The sequence below is a fragment of the Triticum aestivum genome, chromosome 1D (genome assembly GCF_018294505.1).
Source record: "Triticum aestivum cultivar Chinese Spring chromosome 1D, IWGSC CS RefSeq v2.1, whole genome shotgun sequence".
Taxonomy (NCBI): Eukaryota; Viridiplantae; Streptophyta; class Magnoliopsida; order Poales; family Poaceae; genus Triticum; species Triticum aestivum.
In genome coordinates, this window is record NC_057796.1 from 162,813,589 (window position 1) to 162,832,809 (window position 19,221).

General features: G+C 47.3%; 1 protein-coding gene across 1 annotated transcript; it reads right to left on the bottom strand.

Moving 5' to 3' along the window:
• Positions 1–59: 59 nt before the first annotated feature.
• Positions 60–18,884, bottom strand: LOC123180842 (probable prolyl 4-hydroxylase 7). Its single transcript, XM_044593000.1, has 7 exons — positions 18,624–18,884; positions 18,475–18,532; positions 18,273–18,377; positions 1,294–1,351; positions 1,027–1,202; positions 861–921; positions 60–651 (listed from the first exon to the last, which is right to left on the bottom strand). The coding sequence occupies exons 1-7, from the start codon at positions 18,752–18,754 to the stop codon at positions 350–352; spliced, it is 891 nt and encodes a 296-aa protein (XP_044448935.1). The 5' UTR covers positions 18,755–18,884; the 3' UTR covers positions 60–349.
• Positions 18,885–19,221: the final 337 nt, after the last annotated feature.

Below are 19,221 nucleotides of genomic sequence, written 5' to 3' on the forward strand. Positions count from 1 at the left end.
TGTCCCGCCAGAACAACATAGTACAACGTTGAGGTCCAAGGAGACGACACTAACCCAAGGGAACAAGATTGCTCGATCCATCGTCATTAATTTGATTGCTCGGCTAAAACGGGTAAACAAGAAAGTTCTGAGCAGCCCCAAAAGACAAAGTTCTTAGCGAGTATAGTGTATTTTTCTTTCTCCAGCTGCAGTTTCTTGTAAGAACGACAAGATGATAGATCTTACATTTAATTCCATTCCAGGTCACACATGCTATCTATGAGCAGTCACACACACCCTGGGCCCGCTACTGGGCCAATAATTTATCGATGCCGTGTGACGATGGTGGATGGGTGGATTAAGAATTAACTTACTGCGCGCAGACGTTGCAGCTCTTCCTGCAGAAGCCAGGAGCTTCCTTGGTGCCCACCATATAGTTGGGGTTCTTGGCGCACTCCCCAACGGCAGCCCACTGCGAGCAGAGGACATTCTCGTCCTCGCACCCACCTCCCTGCTTGCCCGAGTTTTCGAAGGACCTCACATGGATCCATTTCGTGGCGGACCACTTCTGGCCTTCGATGACGGGGCAGCTCCCGTGCAAACTGTCAGGGTCTGTCGTTGCATCAGGGTGGAGGCTGAAGAACAGCAGGGCGTTACCTTTTACGGGCTTTACTGCATACGACAACAAACAATTTAAGCTTCACAATAACGTCAATTGTCATTGCATATGGAGCCAGTAAGATATGCAAAATTAAGATGCACATCGAAGAACTAAGCTCTACTGAGTACTGAAGCTATAAAAAAAAGGGGTACAGAGGTAATAATATGGTGTGCAAGGATCTCAAAAGTACTTCAGTATCTTTAGACCCTGTCGACCGTACCTGCATATCCATTTTTAGCACACTCAGATGCCGTCTCATCCTTGTGTTGTGTTAACTTCCCCTGCAGAATATCTGAATTAGTGCATGGGATACCTAAGAAAAGTTCTTTTTCTTTTTTTTTTACGGATACCGAAGAAAGTCAGGAAAGAAAGAGCAAGGAAATTACCTCTGCGTTAGGGAAGATGGTCTCTCCACCCTTCTCAATGTTAGACAGATACATGAGCACTGTTGCTATTCGGTGACCACCGAGAGCTTGGTTATTTTTGTCATGGAAGTAATCATAGTGTGGCTCATACTTCTCACCATTCTTATAGTGTAATATTTGAATGGACTCGCCATTCTCTGAGCATGGAAAGAATAATTGACATAATATTACAAACTTCTGAGAGAAACAGAAAAAGCAAGATGAAATGGTTAGATTAAGTCAAAGTACCCGACGGAAGGAAAGTCCAAGCAGCAATCCTCTCCTCTATCCTTGCTACTACTTCATCCTGCCAAATGATTGTTTTAGTTAAAATGTTCTTTTTGCGGGGTTAAATATTGTTTTAGTTAAAATATGATGTTTGTTGGTGCATCTAGTGTCCCCTGGTGTTTTTTGATCATTCATAACAAACAGTTAAGGGACTAAAGTGTTTGTTATATATACACGGATTGGTAGTCCCTGAAGAAATGATTTAAGTCGAATAATGTTGAAGGATTTGGTCTGCCGCTTGAAAAAAAAAACTGTAGTGAACCTTTTGTTTCTAGTTCTTCTGTTGCTTCTTCATTTGAGTCATAGTATTGAGAGGGGGGGGGGGGGGGGGCTCAGTTAGAGCAACTCCAACTTTGACTCCAAATCTTGTTTGACGCGTCCAGGTGGCCCCTACTCCGCCCCCATATGTCCGGGCGGATAGCCGTCACCTCCCAAACAAAAAAAACACCACCAACCAGACCCCCCAAACCAGAGCAACTCCAACTCTGACTCCAAATCTTGTTTGACGCGTCCAGGTGGCCCCTACGCCCCCCCCCCCCCCCCCCCCCTGTCCGGGCGGATAGCCATCACCTCCCAAACAAAAAAAAACACCACCAACCAGACCCTCCAAACCAGCGCATATGTTTGGGCTGTCTGGCACCCCTCAAACCCTGTGGGGCGGATTTTGGGCTGCCCGGACGCATCCGCCATGTCGGATCCGACAGGGCCAGACCCACCCTAAATCTCTCCAAATCGTCCCCAACCCTCGCCTGACCCGCCCTCTTCCTCTGTCCTACCTAGTCTGCGCCATCCCCAACCCGCAGCGCTGCCACCACAGGCCCCAAACCCCTCTCAGCCATCCTTGCCGCCCCGGTACGTCCTGCTCCGCCAGACATACACCTTACCCGTCATATGTTCGACAAAATGACCGAGCTGTTTTTGAGATTCTTTTGCTCATTTGCAGGCAAGCGATGGATTCCTCGGATGATGATTTTGGTTACAAGGAGCTTGATGACTATATATTCGAAGAATTCACTGATTTGTCCAATTCAGATATATGACGACGAAGATGCTGACATAATTATGATGATGAGCATCCAGGAAGAAATGAAGAAACAGGAGCATGTTCTCAACTTCAAGGGTTCGATAAAGGGCCAGATAGTTGTTGCCCGGGATAGGATAAGTGGCGCACAGAGTCTCTACAACGACTAATTTTAAAAAATACATGTATTTCATAGGGGGGAGGGGGCGTCGGCGTCGCTTCCGGATGAGCACTCATTTGTTCTTGCACATAGTGGATGGGCGTATGATCCTTACTTCATGCTGAGGAAGGATTGTTGCGGGCAACTATCATTCTCTCTTTTGCAGAAATGCAAGGCTGCTATGAGCATGCTTGCGATGGTAAAGCTGCAGATGTTGTTGATGAGTACATCCAGATGGATCGCACATGCATTGAGGCCATGGCAAACAAAATGCTGAGGATAGGGAAAAAATATTGGCAATTGGAGGGGCAAGAGGTTTTCCAAGTATGCTTGGTTCAGTCAATTGCATGCATTGGCACTGGAAAAACTACCCGACAGGTTTGCGCGGGCAGTATCAAGGTCGCACCAAAGAGACCACCATTGTACTTGAAGCAGTGGCATCAAAGGACTTGTGGATTTGGCATGCTTTCTTTCTTTGGCATGTCAGGGTCTCACAATGACATCAATGTGCTTCAGTGATCTCCGTTGTTCAAGAAACTTTGTGATGGAGATGCTTCGACGTGCAACTACACCATCAACGAGCATGACCACAACATGGGGTACTACCTTGCCGATGGTATCTATCCTTAGTGGGCGGTGTTTGTGAAGACTATACCCGATCCCCAAGGTAACAAACGATGTCTCTTTGCATAAATGCAAGAAGGTGCTAGCAAGGATGTGGAGGCATTTGGAGTGCTCCAAGCTCGTTGGGGTATTGTTCCTGGAGCTGCAATGATGTGTGATCCGGTGACATTGTGGTAGGTGATGACCTGTTGTGATGCGGAGCATCCTATGGTCATCCCCATGGACCTACCATCGTCTCACCAAGTGCCAAGAGGACCTATGACACGAGGACGAACTAGAGCTCTCGAGACCGAGGTGACTTCCTTCCTTAGTGATATCACATATGATCCACTCGAGACATGGCTACTACCTAAGTCCGAGATGTGCATGATTAGGTACCAAGAGGACCCTCCCGAAGATGCACGTGAAGACGGACAAGTCCCCAAGTTCATGGACAAAGAGAACCAACGGAAGGAGTCAAGAGCAACTTCCAGGACCCGGACATCTGGCGATGACCCCGGACATCCGGCCCCTGGAACATCACCCACAGCAGCCGCCGCCAAGTACCTACAGGCCCCGGACATCCGGCCACAGCCCGGACATCCGGCACCCTCTATCCAGAGAGGACCGAGGTCGACCATGCCAGCCCGGACATCCGGCTCCTTCTGAAGGCCCGGACATCCGGCCCGACGCCCGGACATCCGGCCCCATCTGTGTTCGCACAGTAAAGGGCCAAGGCCCATGTACCCCTTTGCCCACCTAGACTATATATACTCCTCGTCCTCCCTCTTTCTAGGGTTAGCGTTGTGATAGCTCATATGTGAGATAGAGCCTCGCTCATCCATCCGGATCTACTCCTCCGAGAGAGACCGACGCCTCTTCGGAGAAGATCCACTTGGATTCAAGACCCCTAACAGGAAGACCTCAAGACCTCCTCACGGAGAAGAACCGGTTACCCTATGTATCGTCCCTTGTTGGATTTGGACCGTGTGATCTCTACGTGTACTCGGATCTAGCATATGTGTGACCTAATCTTGTTGGTTTGAGTGATTCTCTCGTGTTTTCCCTCGTGTTTCCCCTCGTGTTCATCGTTGGGATCCGCTCCTTTCGTGAAAGATCGGCCATATAGGGTTTCCCCCTACATCATCTTGGTATCATGAGCCACGTTGATCACGATTTCGGAGCCTCCCTTCTTTGATTTCTAGCCTTGTTTTGTTGATTTTGCCCCTAATTCGAAAATTCTCCACAAAAATAGCCGCCCAAATTTTTTGTGATGAAGTTTTGTTGGATTTGATCCGCGGATTTCGTGTGTTGCGGGTAGATCTAGCTTTTCCCCATCTTTTCCCCAATTTCCATCCACAAAATCCCCCAAATTTTGCCCCGAATTTGCCTCTTCCACGCGGAGTTCTTCGAGTTCGTCCACGGATCCAGAGGACATCCGGCCCCTGACAGCATCACTTCCATCCACTGCCCCGTTTCCCGCCTAACTCTCGCCAAATTTTACTCGGGTGCCCACGTACACTTCCGCATACCACCATCACTTCCGCATAGCACCACCGCTTTCCGCAAACACCACAATCGCTTACACACTACCAATTATGACAATTTTGACACGTTTTTCTTTGAGAATTTGAGTTGCGGTTCGCGTGTCCTATTGTGTTTCGGCTATTTAGGTACGGTTCGACATCAACATCACCGCCGCTCATCTTCGCCACGGTCTCGTCATCAACAACGACCACTTCACCATTTTGACACCGTCATCCGTTCTTGCTTACAAACAACCAACATCAACGGTAACCTCATCTTGGTATCGTGATATCATTATACATTCTTGCCATTGCATTGATAACCACCATAGCCCAATTTTCCGTATCTTACCTATCGAGACTAGCCTTTGAGTATTGCCAGCAACGTCACTTGCGCACATTAGTGATCATATTTCCCATAGCATACATACCATATCATCTTGGTACATATCTTGATATCATCTTTTGTGTCACAAAGTTGTCATCGCATACACAATTGCTATCTTGGTTCGTGAAGTTTTGCATGAGAAAAGAGCTCAAAAGAGAAAGAGCCAAACAAGCTTTTAAGCAAAAGGGAAAGATAAGAAAAAAGCTTATAAGCAAGAACCATAGCATCATTACTACATTAAGATTGCCATACTCAATCATCTTGGATCATATCATCGGCAAACCATGCATATAGCATACTTGGGATAGAAGTCGTTGCATTTTTGCTTAGTAGGTTGTGCATAAGTTTCGAAGGGGAGCCTTGGCGCAGTGGTAAAGCTGCTGCCTTGTGACCATGAGGTCACGGGTTCAAGTCCTGGAAACAGCCTCTTGCAGAAATGTAGGGGAAGGCTGCGTACAATAGACCCAAAGTGGTCGGACCCTTCCCCAGACCCTGCGCAAGCGGGAGCTACATGCACTGGGGCTGCCCCTTAGGTTATGCACAAGTTTCGTATTCGCCTATTGTGCAATCGTGCTAGCGTCTCTCTAGAGTTGTGCAACAAGAGCATTTTCGTGGATTACACATTTCGGCTCATTCCTTGGTTGCACGACCCCACTTATCTATTTGCGTGTGTGTTTCCGTGTACCATATCTTGCTATTGGTCTACTTGTTGCATTTGCAAATTTGTGAATCTTTTCCAACATTATTGAAGCTCACTAACAATTGCATCAAATATTGTGCCACCATCCTAACCAAGCTCCACCATAAGCTTTTACTTGTGTAGGCGTGAGAAACCGACAAGAATTGGTACCAATTGTGCTATTTCCTTGTTCCACATTTGAGTGATCATTGATCCATCTTCAACATCGGTCAAGGTACATTTGGTATAAGTTCTTCTCCTTCTCCCACTCACATATTTTTCTTGGAATGATGGATAGGCCAAATACTTCTACCAACCCACTGTTCATCGAGCAAGACGACGACATGTCCTCCTACGTCACAAAGAGCCACCTCTTTAGTACACAATGAGCTTTGCATCAAAAGCAACAAGCAATGAACGAACGCATCGACAACCTCACCACCGACTTGCGACTCTCCGAGCAACGTACAAGAGACTACTTCGACAACAAGCTCGACGACCACAAACAAGAGAATGACGCAAGAATGGACGAGATTCGTGCTTTGTTGGTCATCCGCTCTTCTACCACTTCGTCCTACTCAAGACAGAGCCGCTCGAGTCGACACTCCGACGATACCATCTCCGGCTCAAGTACCCCGACATCAAACACTCTTCGACGAGCTGCGCGCCAAGACCGTCAAGCAAACCGCAATCCTCTACACGACAACGACTCTCAAGAGCAAGCTCGCGCGCAAAAACATCGACGCCGTCAAAACCAAGTTACCTTCGCGCAAGCACAAGAACGACAACGTCAACGCCAACAACAAGAGGAAGAGTGTGCGCGACAACACCAAGATGCACAAGATGCCGAGGCACAACGCCAAGAACAACAACTACGCGAAGCTCAAGCACTTGAGGCACAACGTGCCCTCCGAGATTCAAGTCGAGCCGTAGCCACGCGCAACCGCCAAGCCCGTGAGCAACAAGAAGCGCTTCGTGATGAAGTTGAAGAACAAATATACCAAGCTCGCATGCATCGTCAAGCTCGACAAGCTCCTCCACAAGCTCGACAAGAACATCAAGTTCATCAAGAGCAAGAAGATAATGGAAATCCTTCAAGATAAGAGCAAGTTGAGGGAGACAATCCTCCTCGCCAAGGACGTCATCATCCCCGACCCCAACACAATGAAGAGCAATGTTACGGCAAGCTAAAGTTCACCATGCCCAAGTTTTCCGAAAGCAATGATCCCGAAGAGTACCTTTCATGGGCATTGAAGGTTGACAAAATCTTCCGCTTGCACAACTATGAGGAAGAGAAGAAGATCGCGATGGCATCCCTTGAGTTCCAAGACTACGTCCTCATTTGGTGGGAACAAGTCATTGAGCGCCGAGCGACAAGAGGTGAACCACCCATCACAACTTGGGCGCAAATGAAGGATGTCATGGGAGCACGTTTCGTACCAACCTACTACAACTGCGACCCCTTCAAGAAACTCCAACTCCTCAAGGAAGGAACCAAGAGCGTTGAAGAGTGCTACAAGGAAATGGAGATTGCCATGATACGAGCCAATGCCACGGAAGATGATGAGCAAACTATGGCACGTTTCTTGAATGGACTCAATCATCCTATCAAGAAGATAGCCGACTTCCAACCATACTCGAACCTCATTGAGCTAGTGCATCAAGCTACCAAAGCGGAACGTCAAGTGCAAGATGACTTCAAGTATGCCAAGTTCTCATCCAAGCCCTATGGCTTCTCCAACAACCAAGCTTCAACGACTACAACACCTTCTACCTCAACCAAGCCATCTACAAGCAACGGCGACAAGTCAAGTTCCAAGAAAACTTCGACAACCTCAAGTCGTCCTCCTACTACAAGCCGAGAGCTTCATCATCATCTACCCCAACCGATGAGACCATCAAGACAAGTTCCTTCAAATGCTTCACATGCGGCGGCCGAGGCCACAAGTCTTTCAAGTGTACAAACAAGCGCACCATGATCTTCAACGACGATGGTACATATGACTCCATGAGTGAAGGAGAAATGGAAGCCCTTGAGCAAGTGGCCATGCACCGGCAAGTGAACGAGGATGAAGATGACCAAGTCTTTTGTGACGAAGATTCGAGCCCCGCTCTCATTGTCTCCAAGGTCTTGACTCTTCAACATCAACAAGAAGAAGACCAAAGATGCCATATCTTCCACACCAAGGCCGGCATCAATGGAATGTCCGTCAAGGTCATCATTGATGGAGGGAGTTGCCATAACCTAGCAAGTGAAGAACTATGCTCCAAGCTCCAATTGGTCAAGATGAAGCACCCGCACCCATACAAAGTTCAATGGCTAAGCGACTCCGGCACTATCCAAGTCGAGCATAGGGTACAAGTTTCCTTCAAGATCGGAGCTTACGAAGACATCTTGGAGTGTGATGTCATTCCGATGTCCATTTGCCACCTCCTTGGACGGCCATGGCAATTTGACCGAGGCGTCATCCACAACGGGCCTACAAACCACTATAGGTTCAAGATGAAAGGAAAGGAGTATGTGCTACGACCTATGTCTCCAAGCCAAGTGATCACCGACAAGCAAGCCACCCATCATGGAGAAAATAGTGAGAGAGCGAACCACCCAAAAGAGAGTGAGCGCCACAAGCCAAAATCGAGTGCCTCCACGATGAGCGACAAGAAGAACTTAGTCCTATTTGCCACCAAACATGAGATGAGAGAAGTGTGTGAGAACTCATCAAGTGTCATGCACCATGTCCTATTGTGCAAGGACGAGACACCAAAAACTAACAACTCTCACAATCTATCTTTAGTGTTATCTTCTCTATTGCAGGAACTCCAAGATGTATTCTCCGACGAGCTACCTCCGGGTCTACCACCACTACGAGGAATCGAGCACCGAATCGACCTCATCCCCGGAGAACCCCTTCCTAACAAGGCTCCCTACCGCGTCAACCCCAAGGAAACTAAGGAGATCCAACGGCAAGTACAACAACTCATCGACAATGGCCATGTACGAGAAAGTTTGAGCCCTTGTGCCGTGCCGATAATCCTTGTTCCCAAGAAAGATGGTACATATCGCATGTGTTCCGATTGTCGTCCTATCAATGCTATTACGTGCGTTATCGTTACCCCATTCCACGCCTAGATGATATGCTAGATGAGCTTAGCGGAGCCACCATTTTCTCTAAAATTGATCTTAAAAGTGGCTACTATCAAATATGCATCCAAGAAGGTGATGAATGAAAAACCGCATTTAAGACCAAATTTGGCTTATATGAATGGCTTGTTATGCCAATGGGTTTATCCGAAGCACCCGGTACTTTCATGCGACTCATGCATTTTGTTCTTCGACCATATATTGGTGTATTTGTTGTGGTCTACTTTGACGACATTCTTGTCTTTAGCAAATCCCTCAAAGAACATGTCACCCATATTCGGACCGTTTTGCAAACCCTTAGGAAAGAGCGCTTTTATGCTAATATGGACAAATGCCTTTTCGGTGTTGATAAGCTTGTTTTCTCGGGTTTTGTTGTGTCTTCTAAGGGTGTTCATGTTGATGAATCTAAGATCAATGCTATTCACAACCAACCAACTTGCAACAAGTGCGTAGCTTCCTTGGTTTAGCCGGTTTCTACCATCGATTTGTGAAGGATTTTAGCACAATTGCATCTCCTTTACATGCTTTGAGTAAGAAGAATGCACCCTTTGTTTGGGGATCATCTCAAGATAGCGCATTTAACGAGCTCAAGAATTTGCTTACTCATGCTCCCGTGCTTGCATTACCCAACTTTGACAAACCTTTTGAAATTCATTGCGATGCTAGTGGTAATGGCACAGGAGGTGTGTTAACGCAAGAGAAGCGCCCAATTGCTTACTTTAGTGAGAAACTTTCCGGAGCGCAACTCAATTATCCCATCTATAACAAAGAGCTATATGCTTTAGTGCGAGTTTTGCATGAATGGGAACATTATCTTCGCCCTCATGAATTTGTCATCCATACCGACCATGAAACGCTTAAATACTTTAAGGGTCAAACTAAGTTGAACAAGCGTCATGCTAAATGGAGTAAGTTCATTGAGTCATTTTCTTATGTCATCAAATACATTAAAGGTAAGGAAAATGTTGTGGTGGACGCCCTTTCCCACATATGCATGCTTGTTACCAAACTTGAATTGAATGTCACTGGTTTTGAGCACATAAAAGACTTGTATGCGCATGATCCTACTTTTGCTATTCCTTATGCCAAATGTTTGACGCATAAATCTTGGTAACGCTATTACATCAAAGATGATTATCTTATGAGAGCTAACAAACTATGCATCCCCGAGTCTTCTCTTCGTTTGTTGCTTTTGCAAGAATCTCATGGAGGAGGACTAATGGGACACTTTGGACGCGACAAGACATTTGCTACGCTCTCCAAGAACTATTTTTGGCCCAAGATGTTCTGTGACGTCTCACGTTTCACCACTAGATGCTCTACATGTCGCAAAGCTAAGTCTAAAGCTCAATCTCATGACCTTTACATGCCACTTCCTATTCCATATCACCCATGGGAAGATATTAGTATGGACTTTGTGCTTGGTTTGCCTAGAACTAGAAATGGAAAGGATTCCGTGTTTGTTGTTGTGGACCGTTTCTCCAAAATGGCTCATTTCATTCCTTGCAACAAGATAGACGATGCTTCACATATTGCAAATCTTTTTTGTAGGGAAATCTTGCGCTTGCATGGAGTGCAAAAGACGATTGTCTCGGACCGCGGCGTCAAGTTCTTGAGTTACTTTTGGAAGACCTTATGTGCCAAGCTCGGAATCAAGCTACTATTCTCCACGGCATACCATCCACAAACCGACGGCCAAACGGAGGTGACGAACCGTACACTCTCCACTCTACTATGCGTGTTAATCAAGAAGAACATCAAGGAGTGGAAGGAGTGTCTACCCATCGCCGAGTACGCTTACAACCGCGCAAGACATTCGACTACCGGCAAGTCCCCCTTCGAGGTCGTCTACGGTTTCAACCGTTGTCCCCATTGGACATTCTTCCTCTACCACTACAAGAGCGCACCAACATGGACGCGAGTGCCCGAGTCAACTACCTCAAGAAGATGCATGAAGATACAAGGCACACCATCAAGCACCAAGTACAACGACTCGCGACCAAGCTCAACGTCAACAAGCAACCCATGATATTCAACATTGGAGATCTTGTGTGGCTACACCTTCGCAAGGACCGCTTCCCCAACGAACGCAAGTCCAAACTTCTACCACGAGCCGATGGACCCTTCAAGGTGCTTGCACGCTACAACAACAACGCCTACAAGATCGACATCCCACGCGACAAGTACTCCGTGAGCGACATTTTCAACGTCAAAGATCTCTCTCCCTACCATGGTGATGAAGACTTCGATCCGAGGTCGGATCTTTCCCAAGGGAGGGGAGATGATGCGGAGCATCCTATGGTCATCCCCATGGACCTACCATCGTCTCACCAAGTGCCAAGAGGACCTATGACACGAGCACGAACTAGAGCTCTCGAGGCCGAGGTGACTTCCTTAGTGATATCACATATGATCCATTCGAGACATGGCTACTACCAAAGTCCGAGATGTTGTGCATGATTAGGTACCAAGAGCACCCTCCCGAAGATGCACGTGAAGACGGACAAGTCCCCAAGTTCATGGACGAAGAGAACCAACGGAAGGAGTCAAGAGCAACTTCCAGGACCCGGACATCCGGCCCCTGGAACATCACCCACAGCAGCCGCCCAGCCGCCAAGTACCTACAGGCCCCGGACATCCGGCCCAGCCCGGACATCCGGCCCGAAGCCCGGAAATCCGGCACCCTCTATCCAGAGAGCACCGAGGTCGACCACGCCAGCCCAGACATCCGGCTCCTCCTGAAGGCCCGGACATCCGGCCCGACGGCCGGACATCCGGCCCCGTCTGTCTGTGCACAGTAAAGGGCCGAGGCCCATGTACCCCTTCGCCCACCTAGACTATATATACTCCTCGTCCTCCCTCTTTCTAGGGTTAGCGTTGTGATAGCTCATATGTGAGATAGAGCCTCGCTCATCCATCCGGATTTGCTCCTCCGAGAGAGACCGATACCTCTTCGAAGAAGATCCACTTGGATTCAAGACCCCTAACGGGAAGACCTCAAGACCTCCTCACGGAGAAGAACCGGTTACCCTATGTATCGTCCCTTGTTGGATTTGGACCGTGTGATCTCTACGTGTACTCGGATCTAGGATATGTGTGACCTAATCTTGTTGGTTTGAGTGATTGTCTCGTGTTTTCCCTCGTGTTTCCCCTCGTGTTCTTCATGTTCATCGTTGGGATCCGCTCCTTTCGTGAAAGATCGGCCGTATAGGGTTCCCTCCTACATCATGTTGTGTAATCTTGCACAACATGATTGTGTAGAATGAGGGCGAAGGGGCAGCCCGCAGCCGCACACATGATTTTGAGAAGCCCAGAGTACATGTACGCCTCTCGGAACAAAGATGCAGAGCATGTTGTGAACTTTTTAGAGATGCATTGATAACTTCAAGATACACAGGCGCACGTGCAACTACTCAATGTTCTTGTGGAGCATATGTGGATCCACACTGAAAATCATTGTATTTTATGTTTGAATTATGCACTCCGAATAGATTTTATGTTTGAACATTATTTTCCTCTTCAAATAAATTTTATTTGTGTGTATTGTTCAGTGATCGACATTTTATTTGTGTGTACCGTCCAATGATCAATGTGCATGTGCTTGCATGCAGTGGTGGAGCTTGGCCCAATTAGTTGGGCGGGCCGGCTGAAGGAAATACGTATCTGGGCTTATTTTGCATGGCCCAACAGTAGGTATACAATAGAAAAAACTCATGGACTGGGTGGGCCATGGCCCACTCGGCCTTGCTGTAGCTCCACCACTGCTTGCATGGATTTGAGATTTTAAAAAGGGCTTGTGGTTGCAGGGGCCGCGAACGAGTCGTGCACGGATATATTTGCTTTGTCCGGTTGTAGATGCTCTTAGAGCCCAACCGTCTACACAAAGGACTTTAAAAATCTCCTTTTAGATGAATATACTAGCTTCAGTGGCATAGTTGAATATGTCTGAGGAATCAGCTTGGTTGAGTACTCAGGAGTGTAGTTCTTCGGTATGTCACCATTATTAGCTTCATCAAGGAGTTAGGGAACTCAAGTTCTTGGAGTTGCTCTAGGTTCCTCAGAGTGAACCAGATTACTGTTGTGAGCTACAGTTCGATCCCAGACCGTTGGCTGAAGAACTTCCGACCAACAACTAGTTTTCTGTGCCAAGGAAATAAATAGCCCACTACCCCCTCCGGTTTGAGGTGGATTCTGTTATGTATGCATTGAGTTTCTCATTTCTCATATTCTGAGAAAAATACTAAATGAGGAGATACCAGTTTGAGTTGTGATTGAGCATCACCCCAAGAACAATTGAGCCTTGAAACTCTGCTTATTACTCTTGAAGAATTGGCATCTTGTAGACGATTAAGCGTCAATTGGTGAGCATCCAAAGTGTTGATTCACAACAAACAACTTCGCATCGGTTCGAGATCAACGCAATATCTACCATAAGTAATTGGGCGAGTTCTGACAAACATAGCTCAAGGAGAATAAAGGTAGCCTTGTGTGACTTCGGAGCAGTGTGCTCAGCCTCTCCAATGAAGACGTACTGTTGTTGCCAACTTAAACTTCAGTAAACAAATCATGTGTCTTCAACTGCAACCCGGTTCTATATCTTACTCGCTCCTTTACGTGTCTGTTCGTGCACTGTTTTTGTCATGTATATACTGTTTTGCATTTGACTTAGGGCTGAATCCTTCTTGCTACTGTTTTCTGCTAAGTGTAAGTTCTAGTTTACAAGTGCATATATGCTTACCTCTGCTGCTATTTGCATCTGTTCCCTCATTACAGTGTGTACCCATTGATGCATTTGTTACCGATGTTGTCTAGAACTGTCTCTGTTTCTTCAGACTGTTTACTCCGTATCAGTTCTTCTCTTCAATTCCGCTGACTACTCTGCTTTCGGATAGGAATTATAAAATCTCCTATTCATCCTCTAGTCAATTTGCCTCGATCTTTCAATGTTACAAGTTGTACTTAAAACAGAGGCAACTACTATAAGACATGCCTTATGTAGCATTCTACTAATTCCGTATGTGGCCAAAGGGATCACGAACATATATATATATATATATATATTCATATATATATATATATATATATATATATATATATATATATATATATATATATATATATATATATATATATCCGCTGACTACTCTATATATATGTGCTAACAGGCGAGATAGCTTATTAGGGCAACTCCAATACGGATCAATAAATCGCCCCTAAATGTCCGGAACGTCCGAACATTTTTTGCCATCCAACGGCAGTCACCAAATTTGTCCGGACCGGTCCAGACGTCCGAAATCCCACAAACCGGAACTAAATGTAGGGGAGGTTATAGGCATCCGGACGTCTGCCATGTAGATCTCCGACACCGCGAACCTACATCATAAAACCCTCTCTCCGCTCCGCCTAGAAACCTTGCTCTGCTCTCTGCGACACATTCATACCGGTCAAAGCAAACATGACCGGATGACATGACAGGACATTTTCCTACACACATTCATGCCTCCTGACCGGCCAACCGCCTACCCAGCATTCACACAGGCGTGTCGGCCAAGAAGCCACCACTGCCCGCATTGAAGCAGAGTCGGTCCGCCTGCCCCAGCTATTTAAGTCAGCCGGCCGCGAACGTAAACCCTACACCGCCGCCTCCCCTCTCTGCTCCTTTCCCCCGAATCCGCAGAACTACAGCTCCGGCAGCAGCGATAGGCAAGTAGGATGGCTCGAAGTGGTTCTCCGCGACCCCCTCCAGATCCGTGGGGGGCAGAGCAGGGGGGAGCTTCGGCTCCTGCCACCGCCGACCGCGTCCTCCGAGCCCGCTGGCGTCGACCAAGGAGCAGCAGCATCCACTCCTCGCCGAGGACGCCACAACAGACGAGGAGTTCATGCAGCAGATGGAGTTGCTTCTCGAGCGGTCGTGCTACAACCGCGGTCTGGCGCCACCATCCCCGCAGCTCTCGCGTAACATCGGCGCCCAAAACGGATGTTGCATGAAGGAGCCACTATCCCCATAGCGCAGCTGTCTTCATCCCATCGGCAATCCGAGAGCCAGTGGTGCCCAATTGCTGTTAAGGATGAGGGGCCAATAGTGCCCGATCGCCATTGACGAGCCGCCTAGCCTACTACCTCGGTGATGGAGGCGAAGGTGGAGGCGGCAGCTTGTCCTCCACAGTGACAGCTCCCAGGCGGCGCGGCGGGAGCAGCGCAATGTGCAACATCCGGCATCGTTCGCGCGGTCGAACCGCCCTAGGTCCCAACGAACCCTGCGCTCGCGAAGGCATGGGCCATTGATCGATACAGGACCCCGTCATCGCCAGATCAGCAGCAGCTCCTCAAAGTGGGGTTGACCAGTCCGAGCGTTTGACCTATCTCAAAGGCAACGGCGGGCGACTACAAGCGCTCCACGTCCGAGTCCGAGCGTTTGACCTATCTCAAAGGCAACGGCGGGCGACTACAAGCGCTCCACGTCCGAGTCCGAGCGTTTGACCTATCTCAAAGGCAACGGCGGGCGACTACAAGCGCTCCACGTCCGACCGTTGCTGACCAGCGAAGGCGGCCAAGCGTCTGCAAGCAACGGCGGCAGATCAGGGTTGCCGTGACGCCTACCGGGCCTTCTGCCACTAGAAGGATGACGACAATGGTGGCGGCAGCTATGATGACGATGACGATGGAGGTGTTGGCGCCCTTGGAGGCAATGCCTATGAGGTCACCGCCCGGTACCTCGCTTAGTTTAGCTTAGGTTTAGTTAAATTGTCATTCGGTTTAGTTGAAACTTTGTTAAATTTTGTCCATTTTTGTTGTAATATAACAAAATTTAACAAAATCATCCAGTTTAGCATGAGTCGTCTATTTCTTAAAGATCCATTTGGAATGGGGCGGACATTTGGTGCCTACGGTTGGATGGCACCCGCCCCTATACCTGTCGGCAGACAAGTCCGCAGACATTTGGTGAGGTCTGTTTTTGTAATCCACGTTGGAGTTGCCCCTATTGGTCCTACTAACTTATACAAAACTAGGTCTAACAAGATCTTTGGCGCAGAAAGGAAGCTCCGTCACATGTGGTTATGCGCACACATATTAGCAATACTGGACGTTCCGTTCATCTAGTAAGTTTTAAACAATCGCAGTTGCAAGCTTGAGAATGACCACTATTAAAGCTCGGGCAATATGACTCAACAAACGCCTTTTGTCCCAAGCAAAGTTGGGGTAGGCTAGAGATGAAACCCAACAGAAACCTACAAGAACCCAAAAAGAAGTGAACAAGTACAAGTAAGCAAAGTGAAGGAAAGGAAATTAAGGTTCGAGTACATTGATTGCTACGTTCCATGCAGTCCTATCAAGAGCCAAATATCTGGGTACATACCAGTCCTTCAATTTCCTTTTACTGCCTCCTCCCAAGACAACTTTGGTCGTCCCCTACCCCTCCCAATTTTTCGCTTTTCTTTAGAATACTGCTATTCACCAGTGCTTCTACAGGCCTCCGTTGGATATGTCCAAACCACCTTAGAGGGTGTTGGACAAGCTTCTCTTCAATCAGTGCCACCCCTACCTTACCTTGTATTGCCTAGTTCTAATTTGATGCTTTATTGTAATGCCACGCATCCACCTTAGCATGTGATCTCAGTGACACTCATTTGTTGGATGTGTTCTCTCTTTTTAGGCCAACACTTCGCTCCATATAGCATCACAAGTCTGATCACCGTCCTACAGAACTTGCCTTTGAGCTTCTGGTGGACCTTCTAGTCATAGAGGATGGTAGATGCCTCCCGCTACTTCATCTACCCTGCTTTGATTCTATGGCTAACATCATCATCAATACCACCGTTCCTTTGTGGCATTGATCCCAAATATCGGAAGGTGTCCCTCTTAGGCACTATATGTCCTAAACTAACTCTCCATGCTCGCACCTAACACCGCAAAAGTCACACCTCATATACTCGGTCTTGGTCCTAGTAAAGCTTAGACCCCTTGGACTCTAAAGTCCGTCTCCACAACTCGATTTTCCTATTGACACTCAATCTAGTCTCGTCAACTAGGACTACATCACATCATCAACAAAGAACATGTACCAAGGATATCTCCTTGTATATCATGGGTGACCTCGTCCATCACTAAGGCAAAATAATATGGACTCAAGGACGATCCTTGATGCAGTCCTATCGTAATTGGGAAGGTATCGGTCTCACTATCACCTGCCCAAACGCTTGTCACAACATTATCGTACATATCCTTGATGAGGTGATGTACTTTCTTGGTACTTTATGTTTCTCTATCGCCCACCAAATAACTGTCCTTGGTATCTTTTCATATGCCCTCTTCAAATCGATGAAAACCACAAAGATTCTTCTTTCGCTCCCTATAACTTTCCATAAGCTGGCGTAGTAGGAGGAAAATGGCATCTATAACCGGTCTCCCTAGCATAAAACCAAATTGGTTTTTTGTGATGTTCGTTTTTCTTCTCAAATGATGCTCAATCACTCTCTCCCAAAGCCTCAAGTATGACACATAAGCTTAATTCATCGGTGACAACTTTGAATTCAAGACCTCCATGTCTTAGGACTTAGGGGAAGAACCCTAGCTTGTTCCATCTCTCTCTTGTGGATGATTTGGATCAACTATTTATCCATGTGTATCTTGTGTTGCAACATGTGTGTTGATCTGTGCTAGTTTATCTTGTGTTCCTTGTGATTTCCCTCGTGTTCTTCCGGAAATCCACCTCCAATTGTTGAAGATCGGGCCACTCCTAGGCTTGGGCCTATATCACATTTCTAATGAAAAACAATAATATAAAATGGACTTTAGGGACACACTCTGCTGAGGGAACGACCACCTTCAATAAAATACATGATATACCAAGGATAAGAAGCATCAGCCATCCAATCAAAACTGAAGTTTGTCATCCACTTTGTAGATCATATTATGGCAAATCTGCTAATGGTCATCCACAATCCATATCTCAGATGTGTATACAAATGAAGTCAATAAAGTAGTAATCACTAATAATCAGTAAAGTGGCAAACTTTGCATACAGTCCTACAAGGGAAATGTTTGTGCTTTCTAGACTATAGCTCAGCCAACATTTGACAAAAGATGCATTCACAACAAATAAGAAATGAAACATTCAGTGCAACAACACGACTTCAGTAAGACATCAAATCAACTTGAAACTTTCCAGGGAGGATTAATGATGTCACTTTCAGTGGAGCTAATGCCCTTTAAATTTAAACTTCAAGTTTGTCAGAAGAAACAAAAAAAGATGTATTTGTTATGTATCTGAATAATTCTATAACAATTGTATTAATTTCGCTTGTGTATCGAGATCGTGATATAAATCAAATCCAAAGTAGGCACCTATCAAGCCCCCAAGCAATAAAATCTGCGAAAGATTAGCAAGAACAAAGAAATCACAAGGTCCATTCGTGCTGACCTGCCTCTTCTCAAGAAACATGCCGGAGCTGGTCCGCACTTCGCTCTGGACGCTCTTTCCCGACTCATTGTCCGCCACCATCGACTTCTCAAGCTTGTCCTTCGCCTACAGACCACGCAAGAGCCGAATCAATCAACCATTATCCAGCCAAAAAGGAAAAATCTCCCTCGAGACAACGAGATCGAGGGGCGGCCATACTCACCAGCTCGATCATGTGGTCGCACTCCGCGTCCGAGAGGAACCCCTTGTGCAGGAACGCTCTAGCGGCCACGCGCACAAAAGAGGCAGCCATCAGAGTTGTACGTTGCGTAGGCTCAGAGGGAGGTGAAGCAAGGAAGATCAGATCCTCACCTGGGGTGCCACGAGAGCTGGACGACGCGGGAGGGGTCGAAGTCGCCGTTACGGCCGCCGACGCTTGACGCGGCGAAGGCTCTGGCAGCGGTGAGGTGAAGCGCTAGGACGACGAGGAGGAGACGAGCCATGGCCCGGCGAGATGGAGGGGAGGACGGGAGGGAGGAGTCAGAGATGAAGACCGGGAGCCCGTGGTGCTAGGGCAGCTCGTGGATGAGTGAAGTCTATTCCAAACATCCAGCAGCATCTCCAACAGAAATGTAGATGCAAAAATAACTATTTTTTGCATTTTCGAGGCCAAAAACCCTTCTCTAATAGATGATGTAGATAAAAAAATTATATCTCCGCTTTTCGAATACGTAAAATATAACACTTCGTGATGCAAATATACATCTTTACCCATCGAAGATGTAAAAAAGACAGCTGCGCGCCAACCACCAAACTGCCTTCAGTTAGCTTCCGTGTGATCGCTCCTCGCCCGCCACCCGTCTAACTCCGTCGTTGTCCGATTTCGCCCAAAATTGAGGCCGCCGCCGCAGGCTCGCCCACCTCTGACTTCGCCCGCCTGTCCCCCGCCACCTGCCTCGCCGAAGTAGCA

Excerpts from the sequence above, each read along its gene's own strand:
- LOC123180842 (XM_044593000.1), bottom strand. The coding sequence starts at position 18,754 with ATGGCTCGTCTCCTCCTCGTCGTCCTAGCGCTTCACCTCACCGCTGCC. Across the intron at positions 18,378-18,474 it reads GCGACCACATGATCGAGCTG|GCGAAGGACAAGCTTGAGAA; the intron begins GTGAGTATGGCC and ends CGTGGTCTGTAG. Across the intron at positions 652-860 it reads TGCTAAAAATGGATATGCAG|TAAAGCCCGTAAAAGGTAAC; the intron begins GTACGGTCGACA and ends TGTCGTATGCAG.